We start from the raw sequence: 21,699 nt of genomic DNA, 5'->3' as shown, positions 1-21,699 counted from the left end.
TTGCATCTGTAACAAAGCTGTTGATAATGAATTAAAGACGAGACTGAAGCCTCTCTTCTTGTGTGTGTGCATGAGGAAGGTAGGGGCCAAGGGAACGTGACACTGCCCACCTGATCTTTCATTCTGAGCCCCCTCCCAAAGCAAGAGATTGGGCGAGTATGTGGCCTCTCTGGAGAGCCCACCCACCTGACCTCTCACTTTGGGAGAGGTCTCAGAGTGAGAGATGAGACCGGTGCTCCTCGAAGGTCCTGCTTGTTTGTTGCTCTCCTGCTGTGGCATTTGCTGAAGTGGGACTGGTGCGGCAGTGGCAGCAGTGCCTGTGGGGGCTCTCCCAGCAGCAGGGAGCACGCCATCTGCTGCTCCTCCCTGCCTCATGGGATTCATCCTGCCTCGGGAGGGCTGGCCCTGTGCCCCCCCCCCTTCGTAAAATTCTGTGAATAAGGCTGGGTGATGGCACTATAAAAGCCTTGTCTGGAAGCCCCTGAGGTTGGGCATCTTCTGGTGCAGCATCCCATGAGGCAAGAGGGGCTGCCGCCTCTGAAGTTGCCACTTCCCCATGTACATGCGAAGGCATACTGGGATTTGGACCAGGCCATTTATAATTCTTATGAAAGCTGTATTTTCCTTTATTTAATGAGAATTAGCTTTAATAGGCAATGTTACACTTGCTCTGTATACTGAAATGTAACTTATAACACATACAGTGAGGATATACATCTTTATAATGCAAGCAAAACCATTTCAAAATCGCCTCTTCATATGCTGGGCATGTGCATTTGCACCATTTATAACCACATATATAATTCAAAATTAGTGACATGTAAGACTTATATGTGATATAGAAAGAGTGCCATTTTTTCCACAGGAAGTTGAGATATAAATTTAAGAAATTAAAAAAAAAATACTATGCAGACAATTTTTTCTAACCACTTTTTCAAAGGAAACAAACTTTATTAATAGAAGAGTTAAATCAGGATAAAATCATCTAGACTGATTATTCACATCTTTGATTTCTTCAAATTCAAGCTCAATTCAAAATACAAGCTCTTGTATTTTGATTCAAAATCTCATAAATATAACTTCGCTTTCAGTTGTGGAAAAGCAGCGCTATAACTATGTTGTCCTAGTCTTTTGGAATGTAGCACTATTGTAAAGGTAAGTGGACAAAATTCTAACATTTTAACATTAACAGAAAAAGGTATCTTCAAAGGCTGATTAAAACAATCAAAATAACAATTCTGATACAAGCCAGGAATATCTTCTGTGTTTTGTACTGTCCCTATAACAACAAAACATTATTTCAAAATGAATTGTCACATAGCAAGAAAATGCTCTGCACTGTATATAATACAAAAAGAAAAAAGAACAGCTTACGAAAACCAAACGGATGTTGCAGGACAGAACACATACAATCTGATGGTAATAATTCTCATGAAGGCTAGAGGTTCAGAGACAAGTACCCCAGTCCTATGAAAGTTTAGTTGGCTTGAGACAGAGTAGTTTTAAGAAAGCTGAGACTATTTGAGAGAAGCTTTGTTTCTCATAGGCATATACACATTTCTTTTGTGCTATTGTCGCTGCAGATCAAACCGTTTTACTGGTTTGTGAAACAAGACATAAACCTGCAAAACCTACTTACTAGAGTTGAAAGTGGAATAAGTGTTAGTACCATGAGCATTAGTCCCTCTCTGAAAAAAGCAATTGTATATCTCCAGTTTCAGCATTAGGTCAATTTCAATGGGACTTACTTCCAAGTAAGCATGCATATGATTGCAGCTCTAGAGATCACTACAAATAACACATAGTATCTGCATTTTAGGGCAATATTCACCTGATGCTTTTCTTACCCATCTGTAATTGCACTGTAGAAAAACTGTGGCCCAGGTCACACATAATGACAAAACATCATTTATTGTTTTGAACATGAGTTCACATGAGCCTCAGGCTTGCACAGTCCCTCCTAAACTAAAGTTAATTAACAAGCCATGTGGCTAATTGTGGCTTGTTCAAGACACAGCTTCCTGAGTTTGGACAAAATAGCTCAGAACAAACCTCCCCTTGCAGGGTGGCGAGGGGTGGTGGCACTGGGATATGCCCACGCCAGGTAAAGCAGCCTCCCTGCTCTTGGGCGAGTCCCAGAGCCCCTCATCCCTCCTGCTAACTCCAATCTGATATCAGAGATAGTAGCAAGGACAAGAGGCAGCAGATGCTACTTCTCTTTTGCAACCACACCTCCTTCCCACAGTGGAGGAAGGAGGGGGGAGGCACGAAGTGGCTGAGTCCCGTTTGCTCTTCCATCGTAGAAGGGGGACTCCACTACTTCTTCTTTGTGTCCCCTGCCGCCTTTGTGCCAAGGAGGTGCGGCACAGGAAAACGGGGTAGAGCTGACCTAGTGTCGGTTGCTCCCCATCAGAGGAGCAGTGGGAGCTGGTTCAGCTCAGCTTTGCTGTGCACAAGCTTCCCTAACCAGGAAAGTCCACGTACAGCAAAGCCTGGTCCCTGACCCAAGCAATGTCAGGTGGACATCGCTCTAGTCAATTACTAAACAAATCAACTACAAACCATGATTGTTAGCCCAGCTTGTTTAACAAACTAGAGTTTATTTTAAAGCACAATTCCTGGTTTGAACATAATGCAAAATGGAATCCTGGTTCATGACACTGGCTGTGCAGGAGGAGAGGGGAGTGTTCAAGCCTGGTGGGTGGGTTCCTTTTGGCTTATGCATGTAGCGCTAAATTAAGGTTTAGTGTTACATGCAAACACAGTCATTCAGCCCTACATTAACAGCATGTAAGTTCCTATGGACATCACTTCCTGTAAGGCCTTCATTATTATTTTCAATGAAGAGAACCCAGTAATCTTTGTAACACCCCCTCCCCCCCGAGAGCTTTGGCTATTGAGTGGTATAGAAATGTAATAAATAAAAAAATAAAACATGCCTTATTTTGTAACACAAATTGCTTCATGTCTTTTCAGCAAATTGGGACTTCTGCACATGTTAGAAATCTATCTATACATCTGAGTGTAGATGGATCTCTGAATCACAGTGAAAGAAAACTACTAGGAATTTGGCAAGCTTTATAACAAGGAAATATAATTCTTGGCTTATGAAAAGAAGTGAGAAATATTTAAGAAGCACTGTATGAATTTATTTCTTCTAGTACTAAATGAAAAAAACCCTTCTACGGTGCTCACATACCTGTTTTTTCCTTTCACCTGTATATCCTTATTCTAGTTTGGTGGCTTATTGGTTCTTGGTTTCTTGGGCTTTGAATAAGTTCCTCCTTCTTCCTGCTACCATGTTAAAACATTAAAGCAAATTTCATTTACATTTAAGGAAATCAAATTTATTTATTTATTAAATTTATTTATTTATTTATTAAATTTATTAATCGCCTATCTGACTGGTCACCCAGGCACTCTGGGCGATGTACAACCCCCATAAAACAATTTAAAACAATAAAATTTTACCATAATTTTTTTTTTTAAATACCCTAACCCACCCCAAATGCCTGCCTGAACAACCACGTTTTTAAGCACTTTGAACAGTAGCCCGGAGCCAACAACTACCCTAACACATATCATTCCTACCTATTACATATTTTTTATGTTCAGCTGTTGAAGTAATATGCATACAGCATATGAACAATCAAATTGATTACGAAAATATCTGAGATGTCCTCCTTAATGTTGTGATTAAAAAATACGAACTAGATAGCATGTTTTAGACCACAGACTTGAAGGATGTTACTATAAGCAAAGCAAATATTTCAGTCAAAATTACAACTTCAAATGGATAATCAGAACATGGGACAGAGATTGGGAATATCAGTGATACTTTACAAATAAGTTACTATAAAACTAATAAATATTTCAGGATAATGGGTTTTATTTCATTTTGTCTTGCGTATAATGAATCAATATATCAATTTCCCTCTCCTTGTCATTGCACTTAACCACTTTTTAGTTACTAAACGTTTAGCTGGTGTCTTTTGCCACTTCTGTTCGGTGCAGATGTCCAGTGCATTCCTGACTTTGAGTAAATATGACTTGAGTTCATATCTTCACAATGGAATGACTCGTTTGTCTTTAATATCTTAAGCCACAATCCTATGCACTGTTAGACAGAAAAAAGTCCAACAACTCCCTGAATGCCCCATCCAGCCATGCTGGTTGGGGGATGCAAGGGGTTGTCGGACTTTTTTCTGTCTAAACATGCATAGGATTGTGCCCTTAAAATGCAAAACTGGTTATTCTGCCATTCATTTACAGTCTTATAGTATTATAAATGTCATGAAATGGAACTTTTAAAATATACTTTCGGTTTGATACATCCTATAAGAACTTTTCCCCTTCATGGATCACTGCCTTGTTGTGGCAAAGGCGCTTGCGTAACTCAGTGAAGCCATAAGCTATGCTGTGCAGGGCCACCCAAGACAGTCAGGTCATGGTGGAGGGTTCTGACAAAATGTGGTCCACTGGAGAAGGAAATGGCAACCCACTCCAGTATTTCTGCCAAGAAAACCCCATGGAACGTATCACAAGGCTAAAAGATATGACGCCGGAAGATGAGCTCCTCAGGTCGGAAGGTGCCTAATATACTACTGGGGAAGAGCAGAGGGAATTTCCAAGTAGCGCCAGAAAGAGTGAAGCGGCTGGGCCAAAGCCGAAAGGACACTCAGCTGTGGATGTGTCTGGTGCTGAAAAGAAAATCTGATGCTGTAAAGAACAATATTGTTTAGGAACCTGGAATGTAAGATCAATGAATCAAGGTAAGCTGGAGGTGGTCAGACATAAGATGGCAAGATTGAACATTGACACCTTGGGAATCAGTGAACTAAAATGGACAAGCATGGGCGAATTTAATTCAGGTGACCATCATATCTACTACTGTGGGCAACAATCCCTTAAAAGAAATGGAGTAGCAGTCATAGTCAATAAAAGGGTGGGAAAAGCAATACTGGGGTACATTCTCAAAAACGATAGAAGATGGAGAAGCTCTATACAGTCAGTAAAAACAAGACCTGGAGCTGACTGTGGCTCAGATCATGAGCTTCTTATCGCAAAATTTCGGCTTAAATTGAAGAACGTAGGGAAAACCACTAAACCATTCAGGTATGACCTAAATCAAATCCCTTATGAATATACAGTGGAGGTGAGGAATAGATTTCAGGGATTAGACCTGATAGACAGAGTGCCTGAGGAACTATGGACGGAGGTCCGTAACATTGTTCAGGAGGCAGCAACTCAATCCATCCCAAAGAAAAAGAAGTGCAAGAAAGCCAAGTGGCTGTCTCAGGAGGCTTTACAAGTAGCTGAGGAAAGAAGGGAAGCGCAAAGCAAGGGAGAAAGGGGAAGATATACCCAACTGAATGCAAAGTTCCAGAGAATAGCAAAGAGAGACAAGAAGGCCTTCTTAAATGAACAATGCAAAGAAATCGAGGAAAACAACAGAATGGGAAAGACTAGAGATCTTTTCAAGAAAATAGGAGATATCAAGGGAACGTTTTGTGCAAAGACGGGCATGATAAAGGACAAAGAAGGCAGGGACCTAACAGAAGCAGATGAGATTAAGAAGAGGTGGCAAGAATACACAGAAGAACTATACAGGAAAGATCTTAATGTCCCTGGTAGCCATGATAGTGCAGTCACTGAACTTGAGCCGGACATCCTAGAGAGTGAAGTCAAGTGGGCCTTAGGAAGCATTAGTAACAACAAAGCTAGCGGAGATGACAGTATTCCAGCTGAGCTATTTAAAATCCTAAAAGATGATGCTGTTAAAGTGCTGCACTCAATATGCCAACAAATTTGGAACACTCAACAGTGGCCACAAGACTGGAAAAGGTCAGTTTACATTCCAATTCCAAAGAAGGGCAATGCCAAAGAGTGCTCAAACTACCGTACAATTGCGCTCATTTCACATGCCAGCAAGGTGATGCTCAAAATCCTACAAGTTAGGCTTCAGTAGTATGTGAACTGAGAACTACCAGAAGTACAAGCTGGGTTTCGAGGAGGCAGAGGAACTAGAGATCAAATCGGCAACATTCGCTGGATCATGGAGAAAGCAAGAGAATTCCAGAAAAACGTCTATTTCTGCTTCACTGACTATGCAAAAGCCTTTGATTGTGTGGATTACAACAAACTGTGGCAAATTCTTAAAGAGATGGGAGTACCAGACCACCTTACCTGTCTCCTGAGAAACCTGTACGAGGGTCAAGAAACAACAGGAAGAACCGGACATGGAACAACCCATTGGTTCAAAATTGGGAAAGGAGTACGACAAAGCTGCATATTGTCACCCTGCTTATTTAACTTATATGCAGAGTACATCATGAGAAATGCCTGGTTGGATGAATCATAGGTTGGAATTAAGATTGCCGGGGGAATTATCAACAACCTTAGATACGCAGACGATACCACCTTAATGGCAGAAAGCAAAGAGGATCTAAACAGCCTCTTGTTGAGGGTGAAAGTGGAGAGTGCAAACGCTGGTTTGAAACTCAACATTAAAAAAACTAAGGTCATGACATCTGGCCCCATCACTTCCTGGCATATAGAAGGGGAAGAAATGGAAGCAGTGACAGATTTTATTTTCTTGGGCTCCAAGATCACCACAGACGGTGACTGCAGCCATGAAATTAAAAGACGCTTGCTCCTGGGGAGGAAAACTATGGCAAACCTAGACAGCATAGTAAGAAGCAGAGACATCACCTTGCCGACAAAGGTTCGTATAATCAAAGCTATGGTTTTCCCAGTAGCAACGTATGGCTGTGAGAGCTGGACTCTAAGGAAGGCTGAACGCTGAAGAATTGATGCTTTCGAACTGTGGTGCTGGAGAAGACTCTTACAAGTCCCCTAGACTGCAAAGAGGTCAAATCAGTCCATCTTAAAGGAAATCAACCCTGACTGCTCATTGGAAGGACAGATTCTGAAGCTGAAGCTCAAATATTTTGGCCACCTAATGCGAAGAGAAAACTCACTGGAAAAGACCCTGACGCTGGGAAAGATTGAAGGCAAAAGGAGAAGGGGACGGCAGAGGATGAGATGGCTAGATAGCATCACCGATGCAATGAGTATGAACTTGAGCACACTCTGGGAGAGAGTGGAGGACAGGAAGGCCTGGCGTGCTATGGTCCATGGGGTCACGAAGAGTCGGACACGACTTAACGACTGAACAACAACAATAAGAACTTTTACTCTTGTTTATTCTAATGTAACTGATAAAGCTAATGCTGTATGTATACTTTCTATAACAAGAGCAGCACACCGGGGGATTTAACCTTTCCTCCTATGCCACAATCTCAACAAAATCCCCTCCCTTGCTGCTATTGGTACATGAGGAAAGCTGTCACTGGCACCAACAGCAACTTCCTTCCTGGAAGTAAATAGTATTTTGGTGGAGAAGCATTTTTGCTGGGACCATGACACAGGAGTTAAGAGTTACCCCCACACACACTTCCTGTACACTGTTATCCTCCTGATTGGGCCTCCTCACTGCCACTATTTAAAGGGGGCAGGGGAGAAACAGGCATGCAAAGTCATACTATGTGTTGGCCTAATGTGTAGTTTGGCCAAAAGTGACTGTGCATAGGAACATAGGAAGCTGCCTTATACTGAGTCAGACCATTGGCCCATCTAGCCCAGTATTTTCAACACTGGCAGCAGCTCTTCAGAGTTTCAGGCAGGATTCTTTCCTCGCCCTACCTGTAGAAGCTGAGGATCGAACATGGGACTGTCTGCATGCAAAGTATGTGCTCTATCACACTGAGCTATGGCCCCTCCATGAGGAAATTTCCTGAGATAAAATTTACCTGTAGGGTTTGTGTTTTGGACTCATGTTCTGCAGGTGTGTGTCTGTGTGTTACCTCTAACTACTAATGTTACCTCTTTTTGAGCTCTTCTTTTGATTCTATTGTACACTGAACTGCTTAACTTGTAAGCATTTGCCTCTGCTTCATCAGTTGGACTTTGTGTTTGATTCTGAAATATTCTGTTTTCCTTATCCACATCTGAGTGAGATATGTAGAGATGTGGTTTCTTTGATCCAGTGCTCAGTGCACTCTGGCTTGTACTAAACTTTGCAGGTTTATTCAAATGTTGATGAATAGTTGATGCGTGATGCATTGATTGGTCACAAGGAGGTATCAAAGAGGAATTTACCCTTCTGGATTTGATTTTACTTAAATTCCTATCTAAAACTGGTCTATTAGCGAAAACAAAATTTGGCAGGGGTCCAAAATCTTCATTTTTCGTTTTTAATGAAAATGTAGTAGAATTTACATTGGATTTTTCAACCTGTATCTGAAGAACACTTCTGTTTGTAATATTTTTTAATGATGCATCATGCAATGATTTGTTAACTTGATATGCACTGGACTTGAATAGAGCCAGCTTAGCAGCTGTGTTAGCTTTCATAACTTTTGGTGAATATTGTGAAGCATTCTGCTTCTTCTTTCCATGGATGGCTTTTGTTGTTTGTCTATCCATCTGCAACAGCTTTCCTTTGAAAATGGGTATGATTCTGGTGGAATCTTTTTTTAAAGACCTCTTTGACATTTGGAAAGATTCTTTTGAGTTCAGCATTAGTGCAGGTTCTTTAGGAGTTTTCCATTGTTTCTTACTATAGACTCTTCCCTGCTTTGCCTCAATGTTCTTATCTTCTGCTACTAAACTGAGATGAGAGAAAATGTCTTTTTTTGACTGGTTGTCATTAAGCTCCATCTTGTGGCTATCTTCTGTATTATATGCCGAAGGACTGAACGTGCCTTTTTGCGGATTTACTTGAGTCAAAGATACCTTGCAATTCCTTCTTCCAGTGAGATTTGCTGGTTTAGAGTTTACTTTCTAAAATACAAGGAACCAGACAGAATAATTTGAATTGCATTATGTATCATTAACTGGTTTTGTACACAGAATATTTTTAGGATATGAAAGGTGATATTTTAATCAATTATTGTTTTCAGGATTTGACAAATAAAACAACAGAATATAAATGGCAAAAGTAATTTACTAGTCTTGATATTGCAAAAAATGCTATAGCCTTCTGATCAAAGTTAGACAGTGGCACAACATGATAATGTAGATGGAGCGATGTATCTAGAAGCACACTAGGCTTGCATGCTGTCAATGGGAGCCTCAACTCTAACAATTGTGGGGCCACATCTACATGGCACCGATTTCATTGTTTGCTCAGTAGGAGCTGCACAGCATTAGTGCTGTGAATTAACAACTGGGGCGATAGATGGGAGGGTTAATGCAGACTTCCCAAGCTGGGAAGAGCAGAGAGCGCAGAGCTGGGGAGGAGGGTGTGTGACTAGCATGTAGGACTTGCTTGTGAGTAGACATTCATAACAAATCCTGCATACGCATTTCTGAGGCAGGCAGGCAAACAAGCAGGCAGCCGCTGCCTCCGGAGATTGAGCTGGGGCTGAGAGAAGAGAGCACGGAGCTGGGGAGGAGGAGAGAGCGAGTAGCACGTAGTCTACTAACTGCCCAATCAACAGGCTCCCCCCCTCCGCACAAACACAGGGTCAGTGAAGTGCTTCTGAGTACATGTTTATGAAAAACATTCACCCTGGCACCCGCCCTTTCTCAACTGTGCAGCTTCGAATCCATAGGATCCAGCATTTCTCAGCTGTGTTCCTTTGTAGCTGAACGTCTTCATTCTCAAGCTCGATACTTAATGTGAGACAGGCGGCGATGTGGAACTGAAGGCAATGAGTTACTTCCCGGTAGCCATGTTTGCCCCTCTGCTCTCCCCCAACCCCGGCCTCAGGCTACTTTCCCTTTCACCAATCAGCACAGCTTCTACTAGCCCACTTCTTCGTGCCTCTGTAACTGTGGAGGTGCGAAGAAAGAATGGGGAGGGGCATTACTAATGACACTGTGATTTCAATCCGAGGAAGGGACAGACAGCTCATCACCCCCCGCCCCCAGTGAACGCGAAACAAGTGAAAACTTTGCAGCAAACGGACTCTGAGAAAATCCAGATTTCTCAGTGAAAACCACAATTGGGCTGCAAAGCGGCGACTGCGTCATCCGTCACAAAGATCTTCCCTTTGAAGCGGCACTGGGGCAAATGGCTCATGTAGATGCGGCCTAGGTCTCCCCATTCCTTCCAGGGAAACCAATTGGAAGTTCCAACCACGTCCAAATTTGCTCACACAAGAACAACTTTAAGTACTTTCCATAGTAAAATTAGCAGTGTTGGGATGATCCATACTGGACAGACACTCTGACCCAAATCTCTGCATACTGATGATTGACTTACAAGTAGACATTGGATGGACATAAGTCAGTCACTCCACTATTACTATGTTTGCTCATGCAAGGGTCTATCACAACAGAAAGAGTAATGTTGGTGTGATACACAGGTATGCTCACACAATTCTTGACATCCCTATGACAGACATCAAGTTCTTCCAGTATTAATTCATCACATGAACAAAAATAATACTCTTGGAAGAAATAGAAGATAGTTGGCCATTTCTGTCACTTAGAAGAAAAGTGGGAGTATGTGAGTAAAAATAACTGAGAAAGAAATAGCTGTTTAGTCTTGTTGGGATTCAGTCTCACATGGCTAACCTATGGCCACTCCCCCACTATGGCATGATACTGTGCAAGAACTGAGGCAGGTAGTTAGAGGAGAGGGAGGGATGGAGCTAGATGCCCTCTACATAGTGACAGTATCCTCAAACGTCAACTTCATTGCTCATCACTGCATGTTGGAACTCTCTTCCAGAAATACCCAGAACTATCTGAAAACCAATAGCCATTATGACAGTAGATCCCCTGTCTCCCAGGAAGAACATCATGGCAAGGAGGAGACCAACTTGGTAACATCCGTTGGCCGGAAGGGAACTTGCTTCCCCTCCCCTCCCCTCTCCTCACCAGAAAGAACACTCAGCTCCAACCGCCCTAAAACTGCAGGGGCCCTAAACCAGTAAAACTGAAGGGAGGCACTCTGTCCTCTGCCACCAGTCAGTGAAGATGCAGCTGTTCCAGTGCTTATTTCTCTTCTCTCCCTATTTATTTTTCCTTTTGTACTATGTATATTATATTGTGAACTTGATGGCAGGGACTACATTGTCTTTTAATATCTGTACACCAGTTAGAAAATTTTAGATGCTTTAAATGTGTTTAACATCGGCTTTACCAGGTCGCACAGTCACCTCCCCTGAATGTTGCAATTAGCCATTTTAAAGGTGGATGAAAAATCAAATAAAATCAAGATTTTCAGACAGACCCACAAACAAAATTTCACAACCATATCTGGACTGGAAACTAGATTGGCGTAAGTTCAGGCACCAGCTGTAATCTGGAGTTGAAGCTGTAAGGCAGGGGTAGGCAACGTAGTGGCTGTGGGCACCAGTATGCTCCCAGATAATTCTCTTGATGCCCACCAAGGTGCCCACCCCATGCCACTGTTTAAAAAAATTAACAAATAGGTTTCTATTGGTGCTGAGAAGTGTGGGTTTAAAGGAGTTGTTTCGTGTATTGGGGCTCAGACCCTGCCCCTGCCTTGTACTTAAGACTTTTGGGCAGGTTACTTGTCATTTGTGACTAGCCTCGCCTCCTATGGTAGCCATTTTGTGGTGGTGCCCACCAGAGTTTTTCATATTGTCAAATTTGTCAATGGGCCCAAAAAGGTTGCCTACCCCTGCTGTAAGGTGACTAACTGCTAATAAGGAACAAACATTAAGAACTGATTTCCAGACCAGACATGATACAGCTATTGTTTTAAGGCTGCCAAGCATCATGCCCTCCTACAGGAGGTCTTGAAATACCAGGAAGCAGTAGTTCCAGCTGAGATCAAACTTGTAGTTAGTTGCTGTCATTTCTGTAAGCTGACTCTCAGCATCAATGGACAATACTGATTCTAACCCATATAAATAGAAAAACTGTTTAGTTTCTGACTTGGCAGCCAAAGTCATTCTTATGCCTTGCTTGCAAATACCAGCATTGTTTTCCAGAGAAGTGGCAAACTAGTCAGAGTGTTCAGAGCTCCTAATTAGCTAGTCCTTCTGTCATAATTTCAGACAGACACATTTGCAGGCATCATGACAGCAACAAGGAAAACCATAACAGCCCTTGTCACAGAAAAACAATGTGGGTTGGGAACAGTTCATTCCCACATGTATGCTGTGCCTGCTCTAGTTGTCCATCCTTACACTTTAGCTGCCTCATATACTACACCAGTGTTTTAAAAGTAGTAAAGGAGGGCTTCTCAGGGCCCTAATGGTAAAAGCTAGGGTAATAAGCTATTCCAAAGTTCTATCAATTATACAGTCAGGGCCAGAAATATTGGAACAAGGATAACTATTTTGGCAGTTGGCCTCTGTACACCACCACATTGAAGTTGAAAGGAAACACACCCAGATGGGAGTGAAGTCAGGACTTTCAGCTGTCATTCAAGGGGTTTGATAAAAGTGGGGCACTAACCATTCAGGAAGGACAGCCAGTGGCATACACACACACCCATCGTTGGGGGCTCATAAGTAATGGAACAAACCAACATCATTTCAAACTTAAGGATTGCCTTTAATACCGGGATGAAAATCCTTTGCAGTCAATGACTGCCTGAAGTCTGGAACCCATGGACATGACCAAATGCTGAGTTTCCTCCCTTGAGATGCTTTGCCAGGCCTTTACTGCAGCTGCCTTCAGCTGCTGCTTGTTTGTGGGTCTTTCTGCCTTCAGTCTTGTCTTCAGGAAGTGAAAAGCATGCTCTATAGGGTGGAGATCAGGTGACCAACTTGGCCATTGAAGAACATCCCATTTCTTTGCCTTGAGAAACTATTGGGTAGCTTTTGCTGTATGTTTTGGGTCATTATCCATCTGCAATATGAAGCGGCATCCTATCAGTTTGGCAGCATTCAGCTGAATCTGAGCAGAAAGTATAGTCCTATACACTTCAGAATTCATTCTGCTGCTTTTATCAGCAGTCAGGTCATCAATAAACACCAGTGACCCAGTTCCACTGGCAGCCATACATGCCCATGCCATAACACTGCCTCCACTATGTTTGACAGATTATGTGGTATGCTTTGGATCATGAGCTGTTCCTTTCCTTCTCCATACTTTTCTCTTCCCATCATTCTGGTACACATTAATCTTGGTTTCATCAGTCCAAAGAATCTTATTCCAGAACTGGGCAGGCTTTTTTAGGTGTTTGCTGGCAAAGGCTAATCTGGCCTTTCTGTTCTTGAGCATTACCAGTGGTTTGCACCTTGTTGTGAAGCTTCTGTATGTACATTCATAAAGCTGTCTCTTGACTGTACTTCCTGAATGGTTAGTGCCCTGCTTTTGTCAAACCCCTTGAATTACTGCTGAAAGTCCTGACTTCGCTCCCATCTGGGTGTGTTTCCTTTCAACTTCAGTGTGGTGGTGTACAGAGGCCAACTGCCAAAACAGTTATCCTTGTTCCAATATTTCTGGCCCTGACTGTACGCTCATAAGCAGGAGCATTTAATTGTTTTTACCTGTACAGATGATTGCGTAAGATCTTTTGTGGCGTATAGTGCTTTACTTGTCATCTTAAGAGGAAATCCACACATATGATGAATGATAGTCTTCAGATCAGCAACAAAAGCATTTAAAACGCCTTCTAAATCTGCTCTAGGAAAGTACTGCACTGGCTGACTTCTGATGCAACTGAAAGGATATCTGAATTGGTGTTAAGGGCTGATATTTTTGGGATAAATCTATATAATTAAGCTATTGTTTTCTTGAGCAACATGATGAATATGTTAAAGACAAGGGGCACAATCTACCAGGGAGATCTCCTGAACAAGGACCACTGAAATGAACGGAAGGTGCACAAGAGTGTTCTTGCCCTGTTTCTGTTTGTTTCAGCAGGGCCAGTGCTGAGAAACTTCTGTAAAGAATTGTGCCCGAAGTAATTCTAAGGCCATACTTGTATCTTCTGCAATGACTTTGGGCCTCATTAGCAAGAATGGTGAGGAACGGGATAACTCGGCCCCAGTCACACTTGAAAGTGTCAGGCTCCAGTAAAGCAATAACACCACTAATTGTTTGCTCATCACAGCTATTTAGTGTTTGGAAGCCGTTTGAATGTTTGTTTGGACTTGATTCGAAACGTTACCCAGGGTGCAAGTAGATTGGAGACCTTTTGAATCAAGATTTAACACAAACAAAATAAATGGTGTCTATCTGTATTTCAGTTATCAACTAAAGAAAACTGGTTGCAATATATGCAGAATATATTGACAGGGCTCTGTCAATGTGGCAATTCTGCATATGCTCAAAAAAGGCAAAGAATCATCTGGTACTAGGACACAATTGCGCTCATTTCACATGCCAGTAAGGTGATGCTCAAAATCCTACAAGCTAGGCTTCAGCAGTATACGAACCGAGAACTACCGGAAGTACAAGCTGGGTTTCGAGGAGGCAGAGGAACTAGAGATCAAATCGCCAACGTTTGCTGGATCATGGAGAAAGCGAGAGAATTCCAGAAAAACGTCTATTTCTGCTTCATTGACTACGCTAAAGCCTTTGATTGTGTGGATCACAACAAACTGTGGCAAATTCTTAAAGTGATGGGAGTACCAGACCACCTTACCTGTCTCCTGAGAAACCTGTACGGGGGTCAAGAAGCAACAGTAAGAACCAGACATGGAACAACTGAGTGGTTCAAAATTGGGAAAGGAGTACGACAAGGCTGCATATTGTCACCCTGCTTATTTAACTTATATGCAGAGTACATCATGAGAAATGCCGGGCTGGATGAATCACAGGTTGGAATTAAGATTGCTGGGAGAATTATCAACAACCTCCGATATGCAGACGATACCACCCTAATGGCAGAAAGCAAAGAGGATCTCAAGAGCCTCTTGTTGAGGGTGAAAGAGGAGAGTGCAAAAGCTGGTTTGAAACTCAACATTAAAAAAACGAAGATCATGGAATCTGGCCCCATCACTTCCTGGCATATAGAAGGGGAAGAAATGGCAGCAGTGACAGATTTTACTTTCTTGGGCTCCAAGATCACCGCAGATGGTGACTGTAGCCATGAAATTAAAAGACGCTTGCTCCTTGGGAGGAAAGCTATGGCAAACCTAGACAGCATAGTAAGAAGCAGAGACATCACCTTGCCAACAAAGGTCCGTCTAATCAAAGCTATGGTTTTCCCAGTAGTAATGTATGGCTGTGAGAGCTGGACTCTAAGGAAGGCTGAGCGCCGAAGAATTGATGCTTTTGAACTGTGGTGCTGGAGAAGACTCTTACGAGTCCCCTGGACTGCAAGGAGGTCAAATCAGTCAATCCTAAAGGAAATCAATCCTGAGTGCTCATTGGAAGGACAGATACTGAAGCTGAAGCTGAAATATTTTAGCCACCTAATGCGAAGAGAAAACTCTCTGGAAAAGACCCTGATGCTGGGAAAGACTGAAGGCAAAAGGAGAAGGGGACGACAGAGGATGAGATGGCTAGATAGCATCACTGATGCAATGAATATGAACTTGAGCACACTCCGGGAGAGAGCGCAGGACAGGAAGGCCTGGCATGCTATGGTCTATGGGGTCACGAAGAGTCGGACACGACTGAACGACTGAACAACAACAGGACACAGAATTCTGCTTCTAAGAAACACAGTTTTTTTATTTATTTTAAAAAGGAAATTTCTGGCCATTATGGTTGTGAAGACATGCTTGAAAAAAAAAGTGTATGGGCAATGCCTGCTGAAATTTCAGAAGCTGTGAAGGCTGGTGAACTAGGTTTTCTGATGGTTAGGAGTGAGACTGTGGTGCCATCCATACCTTCTTACATCTCCTAGTGACTTAATAAAACCAGGATAAATTATGAAAAATGAGGGGGAAATCATATAAGTTTGGTCAATTTGCATAATTTGTACAGGCTGTAGAATTCAGAAGCATCACAAAAAATTAACAAACAAAATTCAAGTATATAAAAGATATGTAAAGAGTTGCTCCCCTATCAGCTTGAAGTAAATGCTGCAATATGCCCAGGGATCCTCTGGGAGAGTGTAGCCATACTAAGACAAAACATATACATAAAATAACATAAGTAAAGAATTTGTCATGTATGGACTTATAAAACAATGAAAAAAATATTTGCATGGGTAGATTCTTACCAGATTTTCCCAGTGTAGCTGCAAATCACCATATGTCCGAAAGGGAGAATCAGATGGAATTGTATGGCTGATGCTTATGATCTGACCCATTTTCATGCTGTGCAGAGGTAAGAGAAAGATACTAGAAAAATAGTAATTGCATGCTATATAATGTGGTAGGAAACATGGTTATCTAGAAGGGAGTTTTGTGACAGATATGAGATGGGCCAGGCAATCCTATAGTGCCATCACCCTAGCAAGCCAGTTACACTAGAGTAACATCAGCATCATTTAGTTGACTAATAAAACAATTTGCCTATTTTGTGGGGAGTAGATCAGGAACTGAACTGTCACCCTTTGTTTATAATTATAATAAACGGACTGTGAAAGTTTGTGCTACAAAATCTTGACATATTGACTCCCATATAGAAAAGAGAAGCTGTTAACAGTTTTATCTGCAAATCTAAGTGAGGAAAGGCAGATAGACAGAATTTATTTTCTTTAGAAAGTTTAAAAAATTAAAATAAGTGAGAAAAAATAGGAGCTTTGAAAAATATTTTTTTCAAAAGTAAAAACGAATGTGAAGTGCATTTATATGCTACTCTTTAGAATCTTTTCCTCCTGAATTTGTATTAATGTAAACATTAATTCCACTTTGATCATGACCAATTGTTATCTCGGGTTCCCATCACTAGGAATAATATATGTTGGAGGAGAAGTTTTGTTCATCTTAATACCACTTCTTGTCAAAATATAAAAACATACCTTGGCAAAACATAGCACCAGTTACTTAAAATAGAACATCTTTGAATCACTACATTATTATCACCGTCAAATCTCTTTAAGATGTTTGCTGAAATATTAAAATCTTCTAGCTAAAAATAGAAAAAATAATCAATATAGTAATTTTCCAAATGCATGTACAAACATACAAAGCAAAGAAGTATTATGCTTTAAAATAATTACCATGCCATAAAAGGAGCTACCAAAAATCTATGCAGGATTCACTATACCTAATGCAAACTACTTATTTTGAAATATTCAAAAACCACATTAACAAAGTGTTTTAAGGTTCATAACTTGTTTTTACAGTAACATAACCTCCATAAAGTTTCACAAAATCATAACATGAAATTCATGTGTTTATTGCAACTACTACACTGAAGAGCCCAATTGTTTAAATTAAAATAATCATCTTAAACCTTTTCAGACTTAGAATGCTTAATCCAACCTGCAATTTTTTTTTACTGCAGTAATGTAATATCATGAATACTCTAAGGCTGCAATCCTATGGTCCCTGGGAGGATGTCCCAAGGGCCATAAGGGTTTTCAGATTTCCTTCTCTGAAGGCAGAGAGAGATCTATACTTGGAGTAGGGAGTTCTGATCTCGGATCACCTCCCCAGCTCCTATCTCACTGATTTCAGAGCTCTGATATCAGTAGGGATGGCGGAGAATTTCTCCCCGAAACTTCGGGGGGCCGAGCGCCAACGTGTTCGGCCCCCCGAACAAGTTTCGGGGAGAAATCCTCCGCCCCCCCCGCCCCCCGCCCCCCCCCCCGGGACGGGACTTACCTTCCCTGAATGTCCCTCCCGGCGGCGGGTCCGGCTGGCGGTTCGTCCGGTGTTCGAGCTGGGCGGGAGCGGCAGCCGGTCTTTCGACCGGCTGCCGCCCCCGCCATTGCAATGAAAGAAAAAAAAAAAACCGTCCCCTGATAGGCTACGTGACGATTCATGTAGCCTATCACGGCAAGATTTGCAAAGTCAGCCGTGATAGGCTACGTGAATCGTCACGTAGCCTATCACGGGTGACTTAAAAAAAAAAGCGCGTACGCGAATGGCGGCCCCCATAGGGAGCCGCCATTCCCCTTCCTTATTTGGTCGCTGTAGTCTACGTCAATGTTTACATAGACTACGGCGAAAATAAGGGCAACGCTATTTGCGTTGCCCTTATTTTCGCCGTAGTCTACGTAAACATTGACATAGACTACAGCAACTAAATAAGGAACGCGAATGGCGGCTCCCTATGGGGGCCGCCATTCGTGTACGCGCTTTTTTTTTTTTAAGTCACCCGTGATAGGCTACGTGACGATTCACGTAGCCTATCACGGCTGACTTTCCAGATCTAGCCGTGATGGCTACGTGAATCGTCACGTAGCCTATCAGGGGACTTTTTTTTTTTACTGAATTTTACTGAATACTGAATTTTTTTTTTTTTTTACTGAATTTCGGCCGGGCGAGGCGGGAAGCCTCCCCCCCCCCGGCCTGAATTTCGGCCGGGCGAGGCGGGAAGCCTCCCCCCCCCGGCCTGAACTTTGCGGGGGGAGCAGCGAAGCGCTCCCCCCCACCGCGAAAAAGCTGCGAGAAAAGGTAAGTGACTTTCGTTCACCCCTAGATATCAGCAGAGGCAAATGGGGAATTTGGGGACATGGCATTGGTGGATTGGGGAAGACTTTGGGTCCGTCCTTCCCAGTCACTGGACATGCCCCTAATGGACATGCCCCTAACGGGGTGGGAGTGGATTTACACCAGCCCTGGAGCTGACGCAATAATTTTCCTCCCATTACTTGGACTGGGAGGGAAATCGTTTTTAAAAAGAATTCCCAATGAAGAAGTGGTGGGGGCTCTTATGTCTTGCCAGGCTAGAGCCAGTAGGGCTTTAGATGTCTCGGAGGCTCTGATGTCGGAGTTCTCTCTCTCCACAGTGGTAAATTGGATTGCCCTGCCCAGATTGGTTCAAACTTCATAGCCAAACTCCTGCGCGCTCCCAGAGCCAATAACAACCAGCCCTTAGATTCAACAAAGGCCAGTAAAATACAAGTGGAAAAAAACTGAATTACTCCTTACCTCAGGTGGTGGAAGCCGTACTGTGCAAACTTCTACACCAATGCAAAGTTGGGTCTCTGATACGTTGATGTCCATAACTGAAATAAAATCCACAGTATCCAGCACATTTATGTCTGCCTCTGTTTTCACCTCATGTTCAGAGGCAAAATCATTGTGCTTAATTATAAATGCAAAATGGCCAAAATGTTCATTATAGCAACTTTGCAAATCCAAGAGGTTAAACTCATCCTTATTGGAAATAATAGTTCCATCTCTGTGTGGCCCTGGAATTTTCCCTAGAAAAAAGGTTGTTTGCAGCTACTACTGTTCGGCTTGTCAGGGAAGTTGAACCTATGCTTGAGGACAGCCTAATGCTTGTGGCTGCAGGCATCAATTGCTGACCTCCTAACTACTATAGCATTAGCAGAGATGGGGGGGTACTGTAGGCTTTCTGGTGGTGTTCTTGGTCTTGTTGTGGGAGACAGTATTTAATAGGTCAAGTGACATCGTAACGGTGCTCCTGCCAGTACTACATGTGCATTCCTATTATGGCTTTGTCCTCAGGAGTTAAACTGTGATTGAAGGATACTGATAGGGTTGCTAGAGACTCTGGATGTCTCTGCACTAAAGGAAAATCCAAGAGCCCCCAAAGCATTTTCTTCCATATCTGTGGTGTGATGAGAACTGGCTTATTAGACAAAGAATGTGACCAAATGTCCTTTCTCACTAGCCTGTATATTTTTCAATAAAAACAGTGCCATCTAGTGGCTGAAAAATGCAGTGCACCCCAACGTATTTAAATACCGCATTAAAAAAAAACACACCTCATTTTTTAACTATACTTTTTGCTGGGGATAGCGCAGGAGGGGTCCTGGATGACAACGGCATCATATAATGGACCCACAAACTTCAGTGGGTGGCCAGTCATGTGTGCACTATAAATGCCGCATGTAAAGGCAGCCTCTGTAGGAGTTTCTATCATTGCTGCTACAAGGGAACTCTTCTCTTGCTATTATTGCCTCTTGCGATTCCAAAATGCCTCGGGCGGTTTCTTGGCTGGTGCTGCTGCTGACCCTGCTGAGTCCCTGGTCTCTGTGTGGAATGAAGATCTGACCAGCGTTATTGACATGGTTGCTCCTACACGTCATCTCCTGCCCGCTTCTAAACAAGCTCCATGGTTTGCAGAAGAACTGAGGGAGCTGAAGTGGCTAGGATGACGACTAGAGTGCTGATGGCAGAAAACCCAGCTTGAATCTCATAAGAAATGTCATAGGGATGAAGACCTATGAGGTGGTGATACATGCAGCGAAGAGAGCTTTCTACTCTGCACGTATCACATCTGCAAACTCCCACACAGCTGAGCTGTTCAGTGTGGTTAGTGTCAGGAGCGCCTTGGCGGCCTCTCTCAGTACATTCCAATAGCCAACTCAAGACACAGACGAAAGGATTTCTTTTCAAAGCTTTAATCCTTTTACAACTTAATGACTCTTTCAGATGCTAATCACCAGCGACTAAAGCAAGGAACAGCACAGAGGCCTAAGCTTCAAGTAGGCAGTTGATCCCCATTTGAAAGAGAGTCACTTGAAGACCCAGAACTTATGGGCTAGGGAGAGATCCTCCCTCTTTCCCTTGGGTCCATGGGAGGCGGCCGTTGCTTATGCGCCAAACGGGCGCTATGCCTCCTTTCCACACCCTCCATTGCTCGTCGCACTTTGCGTCTGTGTGGAGCGGGAAGCCCCCCTCCACACTCCCTCACTGCCAGGGTCACTATCTATCTTAGGAGTGCTGGCAGGAGGAATCTCTGCCAGGTGCTGAGCCTGTGAGGGATGAGCTGGCCCCTCTCCCACGGATTGCTGTTCCTCCTCAGAATCCGAACTGCTCTGAGGCTCTCTGGGCTCAGTTTCCACCCTGACAGTTAGGGAGCTGAGTCAGCCCCCCCACACACACACTGAATCTGATCTTAGAGCCTTTGGTAGCTCGCTGTGATGCCTTTGATGAGTTTTTCGTGGATAAAAACTCTCGGACACAAGCTGACCTGGACGCCGTCATGGGGACAGAAATCAACAGCGGGGTGTCCAGCAACTCTGCTTGCACAATTAAACTGAATCATTTTCAGCTTGTGACTCCTGATGATGTGGACAAGCTGCTTGGTTTGGTTAAAAAGACAACCTGCCCTCTTGATCCCTGCCTATCTTGGCTTGTAGTCCAGGGAGGGGAGATGGTAAAGCAATTTTTGCTGAATATTATTATTAATGCCTCCCTAAAGGAAGGTAATTTTCCATCATGACTGAAAGACGCAATTGTTAGACCACTTCTGAAGAAGGCTTCCCTTGACCCGCTAGACTTCAATAATTATAGGCCAGTAAGTAATCTACCAATTTTTGGGCAAGGTAATCGAGAAAGTGGTGTCCATTCAACTCCAAGCAGCCTTGCATGAAACTGATTATCCGGACCCATTTCAACCGGCTTCAGAGCGGGATATGGAGTTGAGACTGCTGTGGTCGCCTTGGTGGATGATCTTCACCTGGGAATTGATAGGGGGAGTACATCCCTGTTGATTCTTTTGGATCTCTCAGTGGCATTTGATACCATCGACCATGGTATCCTTCTGGATCGCCTGAGGGAGCTGGGGGCATTGCTTTGCAGTTGTTCCACTCCTTTCTCTCAGGATGGTTCCAGATGGTGTCGCTCGGGGATAGTTGTTCCTCAAAAAAGGAAGTATTATGTGGAGTCCCTCAGGACTTCATTCTATCCCCGATGCTGTTCATTATCTACATGAAACCGCTGG

At 43.0% G+C, this 21,699-nt stretch overlaps 1 protein-coding gene across 8 annotated transcripts in view; it reads right to left on the bottom strand.

Annotated features, from left to right (window-relative positions):
- Positions 1-597: 597 nt before the first annotated feature.
- The window catches only part of C4H18orf63 (chromosome 4 C18orf63 homolog), a 48,164-nt gene continuing 27,062 nt past the window's right edge, over positions 598-21,699 (bottom strand). For 2 of the 8 annotated variants that reach the window (XM_084849977.1, XM_084849978.1), the window contains exons 7-12: positions 18,933-19,009; positions 16,853-16,962; positions 16,109-16,205; positions 7,885-8,844; positions 3,200-3,294; positions 598-1,279 (exon numbers count right to left, since the gene is read on the bottom strand). In XM_084849977.1, coding sequence (XP_084706103.1) covers positions 3,232-3,294; positions 7,885-8,844; positions 16,109-16,205; positions 16,853-16,962; positions 18,933-19,009 — 1,307 coding nt within the window. In that variant the 3' untranslated portion in view covers positions 598-1,279; positions 3,200-3,231. Of the gene's footprint in view, positions 1,280-3,199; positions 3,295-7,884; positions 8,845-15,590; positions 16,010-16,108; positions 16,206-16,852; positions 16,963-18,932; positions 19,010-21,699 lie in introns of those variants that run through there. The other 6 variants (XM_084849979.1, XM_084849980.1, XM_084849983.1 and 3 more) reach the window with 3 other exon arrangements.

The sequence above is a fragment of the Heloderma suspectum genome, chromosome 4 (assembly GCF_057233095.1).
Source record: "Heloderma suspectum isolate Gila_16-S chromosome 4, 16-S_ref, whole genome shotgun sequence".
In the NCBI taxonomy this organism is placed as follows: Eukaryota; Metazoa; Chordata; class Lepidosauria; order Squamata; family Helodermatidae; genus Heloderma; species Heloderma suspectum.
Note: the sequence above shows the minus strand (reverse complement) of the source record. Positions and strands in the feature narration are given on the sequence as shown.